Below are 7,314 nucleotides of genomic sequence, written 5' to 3' on the forward strand. Positions count from 1 at the left end.
AGGGGTCCGTTTGAATCAGTTTATTTTTGTCAAGGTAGTTTTTGTTAAAATTGCTTATAAATATACAATTTTCACTAGGTAAACTTATAAAATAACATAAAACTTAATTTATATTACATAAGTTAAAAAAAATATGCTAATCCAAATGGACACTACATGTACTAGTATTTTGTTAAGAATATAAAAAGCAAATATATTAACTTTTATTGACGGAATAGATTTTAAAAAATAAAATAAAAGTGATCAGAGGTAATATTTTACCGGTGATGCCTAATTTACCCTTTGATAATCAATGATATCAAATCACATAAATAGATTTACATGTGACACCCGCAACGCAACTGACTTGTAATCAATTTTTATTTCACATACATATGACTTGATTTTGTTAATGACTAGAAATTCGAAATAAATGAAATGTCCGCAATTCAAATATATGACTCATATATATACAATGTGATGATGTTCCTACCAATGAACTAGTCTCGTGACGCTATTATTATTTTTCCTTAACCCACTTGGGTTGATTTGGAGATATTGGCTTGGGACCTGAAAGTGTATTCCTCCTTAAAGTGTCATGTTCCATTCTCTATGGTATCAACTTGGATGCGCTAATTTAACTTCTTAAAAAAATTAATTATTTCTCCTTATTATTATATATATATATGACTCAATAGTATCTTTGTTTTGTTATTAGATGAAAAAAATAGAGAGGGCAGTATAGTAAGCAAGCAGGGGAGAGGACTTAAAGATTGCAGAGAGGAAATGACAAACTTGCAACTCAGTGATTGAAATGAATGAATGAATGAATCAAACTATTTTTCAGACTTATAATAATTATTACTAAACACTACTCACTCACTACTCTCTCTTCACTTCTCATTTTCATTTCACAAGAGAGAAGAAGAAGAAGAAACAGAAACAGAGATCCATTGTTATTGTATCCTTCTTCTTCTCTCTTTCTTAACTTCTTCTTCTTCAATTTCATCATCATCATAAACCCAACTTCATTCATTCATTCATTTCCTTCAAAATCTACATCTACACACAACACGACACAACCTCGATCTTTTCTCCATCAATGGCCGCCGCCGCCGCTACCACTACTTCTTCCATCTACACGTGTCTTGAACAACCATCTTGCATGTCACTCACGTGCGAACCCACTCACCACCGTATCAGAAGAACCTCTTTTCACTATTCCAAAACCCGTACCACTAACAATCTTTTTCGATCCAATTTCAATCGCACTACCAGACCCATTCATTCTTCTGGTAATCTCATTTCTCTTTACTTCACATTTTTTTATTTATTATCATTCATCGTTAAATCTGGGATTTGTTTATTTTCATTTTTTATATTTAAAAATTTAATCTTTTGTTTATTTAAAGCTTATTGTTTTGGGTTTGGATCTTTGTCTATGTTTGGTTTTGCTTTATGTGTGGTTGTTCGTTCGTTCGTTCGTTTGATTGATTGATTATTTTCACGGTTGTGTTTTACCTGCTCTGCTAACTCATTGCGTGAAGGAAAATACTAATAATGTTTGGTTGGTTGGTAGAATGTACCCATGTGACATTTAAATCTCCATAACTTTCATACCTCGTACATATCGTATGGACAACACTCTTAAGAGTTAGAACTATTTTAGACTCTATATGTAGTTATTGTTTTTATTCCAATGTCACTTTTAAATGCTATTCTTGCAATTTCTTCATCACATGCAATGGATGAAGAAATTGCTTTAAACAAGCTAAAAAATAACTGTTTTTTTTTTCCCTCAATTAATACTTCAATTCATGTATATAACTAAATATATTGACCTGCGTATGGGCATGGCAGACTCTACGTCTCTGCGAGTTCATCGTTATTATCGAGAAAAAATGGATGAGTTTAGGTAGGAGATGATGTATCACAAGTGGTATGCCTCCTTGTTCGTCGATGTTTTTCAAATCTATGAAGAGGTTCCCTGTAATCCTAGAGCTAAGCTAGCAATATCCTTAAATGTAACTAACTCCCCTATTCAGCACATTCGTTGGGCTTAGGTCCTAATCCGGTCCCTAATAGCTTCCTTACGATTTAGTTCTCTAAAGAGAGCAATTCAAGTTAGAGGGTAAAACAAATAATCTCAGCTGTTGATGAGAAAATATACGGTTATGATTTGTTATGCATGTGTCCGTTACATCAACCGCTGATGAGAAAATCAACTATGGAGATTACTTTACCCTCAATTCACTTTAGTTGAGCCAAATCTGCTTCCATATGACAAGATTTTATAGGAAGACAATTGTTTAAAATGAAATTTATACTTTCTTGAATGATTAGATTTTGCCTGTGTTTTGGAACTCCAAGGTTGTGCTGATGTAGAAGAAGCAAGATGATTTAAGAACATGTTTTATCTTCCATTATTCATATTTCATCATGTAATTGCTATGTGCTAACCTATGCCTTGGAATTGTCAAATTTCAAGGTAAAACAAGGGCAGTAGCTTTGGAACCTGTCCAAGAGGTCACAATAAAGAAAAAACTTCCTACAAAGCAAAGGCGAGTAGTTGTAACAGGCTTAGGTGTGGTTACTCCACTTGGTCATGATCCAGATGTCTTCTACAATAATTTACTCAATGGTGTTAGTGGTATAAGTGAGATTGAGAATTTTGACTGTGCAGAATTTCCAACGGTAAGTTATATTTAATTCAAATTGTATTTTCCAGCTGTTGTTGTTTGCTGCAGAATTTGTTCTCAATATTTTCTGTCTCCAGAGGATCGCTGGCGAAATCAAGTCTTTTTCAACTGACGGCTGGGTAGCACCAAAATTTACAAAGAGAATGGATAAATTTATGCTCTATCTGCTAACAGCCGGAAAGAAAGCATTGCTTAATGCTGGAATTACTGGAGATGTGATGGATGAGTTGGATAAAACCAAATGTGGAGTTTTAATTGGCTCAGCATTAGGTGGCTTCAAGGTAGTTTGATTTCATATCTAACGGCTTCACAACTTTTTTTAATAACTTGCAACACATGTTCATCTTGGATTCAATTTTCTGTGATCTTATGGCATTGATTTGTGTGACTATTTTGTTGTTTGTGAATTGAACAGGTTATTAGTGATTCCATTGAAGCTTTACGAATATCATATAGGAAGATGAATCCTTTCTGTATTCCTTTTGCAACAACAAATATGGGCTCTGCCATGCTTGCAATGGATCTGGTTCGTTTAAATAGATCTAGGGACTTATTTTAGATACCATAACCGGGTTTATTGGTTTTTGTCACAAGCTTTGCCTTTTTTTTGTCGGGCCATGTTCAATAAATGGTTTCTTTTTTGAATTGCAGGGATGGATGGGCCCAAATTATTCTATCTCTACAGCTTGTGCAACAAGTAACTATTGTATATTGAATGCAGCAAACCATATCATCAGAGGTGAAGCGGTAAGAGTATTTTACTTTGATGTATTTGCTCTAAGTGAAATAAATAGGATTTCTCATACCATTTCAATCTTCTCTTTATCTTAATTCTTGTGTGACTAGTAGTGTGGTATAATTTATATTTCCTTTTTATCAAAAGATGCTAACATTTTTTATAAATATAATATGAAAATTTCTGCAGGATGTGATGCTTTGTGGTGGCTCAGACTCTGCAATTATACCAATTGGTATTTTTGTTTTCCCCTTCATTTGTTTGGCTTGTGTGGATTTATCTTGCAATAACTCTGATATTAATCTACTAATATTTGGTGCAGGTTTGGGAGGCTTTGTCGCATGCAGGGCACTCTCACAAAGGAATACTGATCCTTCTAAAGCGTCACGCCCTTGGGATACTGTAATACTACCCTGTAACTTTATACTAGTATATTTTAATTATAAATCAGAAACACCAACAATTACATACACATAGGATACAAAGACACCACATGAAATTTGTAAGCAATAAAACAATAAGAAACCTGAGAGAACAGAAGACACACAGAAATTCTGCTCAATTCCTTAAGCTGACACGTAGCATTGGTTTTTTTATGTTTGTTAAAATTGATATATTTTGATAAATTAGTGGCTAACTGGTTATATGAATTGCCAAGTCCTAGAGACTAAAAGATTGCAATTCCTATACTTCTGATTTGTGCACTTGTGTTACTAACCAACAGCTTTTGGTTATGATATTACAGAATCGTGATGGATTTGTCATGGGGGAAGGTGCTGGTGTTTTGGTTTTAGAAGAATTGGAGCATGCTAAGGTAATTCTAAGATCTAATGATTTGACTATTTGAGAATAAAACACGACCAAACCTTGTATTTCGCCCCATTCTTCAGTTTGTTTCAATAGTATTAAAACACTTGATACATCTGTTGTACTTCGTGTTAGGTTATTACTTCCACTCTTTTTTAAACATTTATACGATCTCTAAATTAAAATAAATCTACCACTTTTGGTATATAAGTACTTTCTAGTGACATCCAATTTTTTACCTTGCAGAAAAGAGGTGCAAACATATATGCAGAATTTCTTGGTGGAAGTTTCACCTGTGATGCATACCACGTGACTGAGCCACACCCTGACGGTAAAATTTACACTTTCCTTTAAGGTCCTTTTTATGAATTTTAAAACATAAATCATCTGTAGCAATACCAATCACTATTGTATAGATATCTTCATGAGTACTATCTGGGTCTAAAAGTACCACCCTGTTTAGGATTTCAAGAGAGAACAGTGAACTCCATTTATATAAAGAAAAAAAATCTGGCATTTTCTTCTTTGTTAATATTTTTTTACTTGTTGAATCTCATATATGATTATGATAGTAGAAAATCTTAAAACTGTAGTATATCTGAAGGTAACTTTATAAACCACGCTATGTTTTGAAACTTCTCGTGGTTATGGATGTTTAAGCTGCTACTTTTGCTGCATCTGTCAGTTTGAATTTTGAAAAGTGAGGATTTTAATTTGAAGTAGTTGCATTGTCTGGAATTGCAAGTACATTTTCTATTGGTGCACATGATGTCCTACAAAACGAGGAAGGGGAAGCCGAAATGAGTTTAGCCTTGAACTTTTAAGCGCCTTATGGATGCAATTGCACCCTCCTTGTAAAGTTTTTTTTTGATGAATTAGCCTGTGAATTTGCATGATCAAAGCTCGTTGATAGCTGATTTTAAAATGGCCATAATTTACCGATTGGTCTGCAATTACTGTTGCAGTGACCATGACGTGACCATGAAGTCTATATGGCGGAATAACAAAATTAATGTTAGACATCGATACTGTCTAAGAATTTGGGTTTGTACTGTGAGAATTACCCAAACCTTATAAGCACCACCTAGACCATATCTATAGTAGATATAGGATATGCAACACCCCCACTCATACTTTAGGACAGAACATCTGAAGTGTGGACTAATGGGGTTTGTGGAATATCAGGAATCTTAACACACCCCCTTATGCCGAAGAGTAGGCACCTGGAGCGTGTATAAAATGTGGTGGAATAACAAAGATCTTTGCCTAAATAACAAATCTAGAATAGACTCTGATATTTCTTAGAATTGAGGTTTATAGCTTAATTCATTCTAGTCGACATGAGATTTTCAACACACCCCCTCGCACTCAAGACTAATCATTTTGACTAATGGCGGTGGAATATAAAGATCTCAGCAATATTGTAATTGCTTTTTAATTATTATGTGCTTTGTGAGAATTGATGCTTACATCCCAGGGTACTCCTTAAGCTCGAACTTGTATTTTTTTAACCAATGTAAAATAGGGGCTGGTGTAATACTTTGCATTGAAAAGGCATTGGTTCAGTCTGGAGTTTCAAAAGAGGATGTGAATTACATAAACGCTCATGCCACATCAACACCAGCCGGTGATCTTAAGGAGTACCAAGCTCTAATTCATTGTTTTGGCAAAAACCCCGAGGTAAATGTTCCTTTTCGTGTTACCATCCATTATTTTTGTTCTCTTTTTAATTGTTTTTATTGATGCTACTGCCTACACTGTTGTACTTACCAAGATATTTTGTTTATACAGCTTAGAGTGAATTCTACGAAATCTATGATCGGTCATCTACTAGGTGCATCCGGTGGTGTAGAAGCTGTAGCAACAGTACAGGTGAAAATTAATGAATCAATTATTCCTGTAATCTAAATAACGGAACAAAGTTTATAATGCAAATTTTCTGTTTTTCCTTGATATAGGCAATCAGGACAGGGTGGGTTCATCCTAATATCAACCTAGAAAATCCAGATAAAGATGTGGTATGTTAATTACCTGCTGCAACATTAAAATTTTGTCGCTTCATATATATCTCTACGTGCGCGCGGCGTATGCATGTACTATATCTAATTTGATTGTTTAAATTACATAAAATCAGGACACTAAAGTGCTTGTAGGCCCAACAAAAGAGAGACTGAATATCAAAGCTGCTTTGTCTAATTCATTTGGATTTGGGGGACACAATTCTTCAATTGTATTTGCCCCTTATAAGTGAAGCAGATTTCAGATAATACTAAATTCATGTTACTATTATAAAGAAGGTATGTTAATGTTTCATGTATATTTGAGCAGGTTTTAACTTTTTACTGCTCCATTCTAAGACACTTTATTTTTTTTACTTTACAGTTACCTAGTACCGATGCAATGTGTTGCTGCATAAGAAACTCTACTATTTGGATGGGTGAAAAATATATAAGGCTAGAAATATTGTTGAGATGGCTTAATGCCTTATAGAATGAGAAAATGCATAGATTATTATTATGTGGTGCTTATGGTGGGAGCAAGTGGGTCTATCCTCTCTCTATCTTTATCATGAATGGCTGAAGTAGGAATTGACCCCCCCTTTGATGTAACCTTTTAACAACCACTTGGTTGGATATCATATCAAACACTCTTATTTTTTGTTTTATTTCCATATATATTGTTAGTGCACATTGGGAAATAAACAATTTCAGTGATTTTTCACAGAAATTTTATACCCTTGAAATTCATTCATATTTGTTGATGGTTTTGACTCTTTCAAAAGTGGAGCTGTCAATTGATAGTGAGAGTACAGCAGTACTTGTTAAGCTTGCTTTCTTTAAATTGGTGTGGGATAAGATGGAATTGACTATTGAGTGGTAATTCCATTGTTTGAATTTCTAAAAAATGCTACTTGGATTGAGTCAATATATTGCATTAAAGTCCTGCTACTCCATTAATTATATAAGTCTATATATTGTATTGCATTAAAATATTAAATGCTACTCTGATATAGTCTTGCATGAGTGCATGACACTCTCACCTAACACCTTATTACTCCAAATTAAAACCTTTATATTCGTCCACAACTCCTAG

At 34.0% G+C, this 7,314-nt stretch overlaps 1 protein-coding gene across 1 annotated transcript; it reads left to right on the forward strand.

The window, feature by feature from the left end:
• The first annotated feature begins 579 nt into the window (after positions 1–579).
• On the forward strand, positions 580–6,982 carry LOC123905963 (3-oxoacyl-[acyl-carrier-protein] synthase II, chloroplastic-like). The gene is made up of 14 exons (XM_045955769.1): positions 580–1,274; positions 2,468–2,673; positions 2,756–2,959; positions 3,094–3,204; positions 3,330–3,425; positions 3,604–3,649; positions 3,737–3,816; positions 4,160–4,228; positions 4,468–4,552; positions 5,747–5,901; positions 6,013–6,093; positions 6,180–6,239; positions 6,356–6,518; positions 6,604–6,982. Exons 1-13 carry the CDS (start codon positions 1,082–1,084, stop codon positions 6,470–6,472), a joined length of 1,503 nt encoding a protein of 500 aa, XP_045811725.1. The 5' UTR covers positions 580–1,081; the 3' UTR covers positions 6,473–6,518; positions 6,604–6,982.
• Positions 6,983–7,314: the final 332 nt, after the last annotated feature.

Source organism: Trifolium pratense, linkage group LG2 (genome assembly GCF_020283565.1).
Source record: "Trifolium pratense cultivar HEN17-A07 linkage group LG2, ARS_RC_1.1, whole genome shotgun sequence".
NCBI lineage: Eukaryota > Viridiplantae > Streptophyta > Magnoliopsida > Fabales > Fabaceae > Trifolium > Trifolium pratense.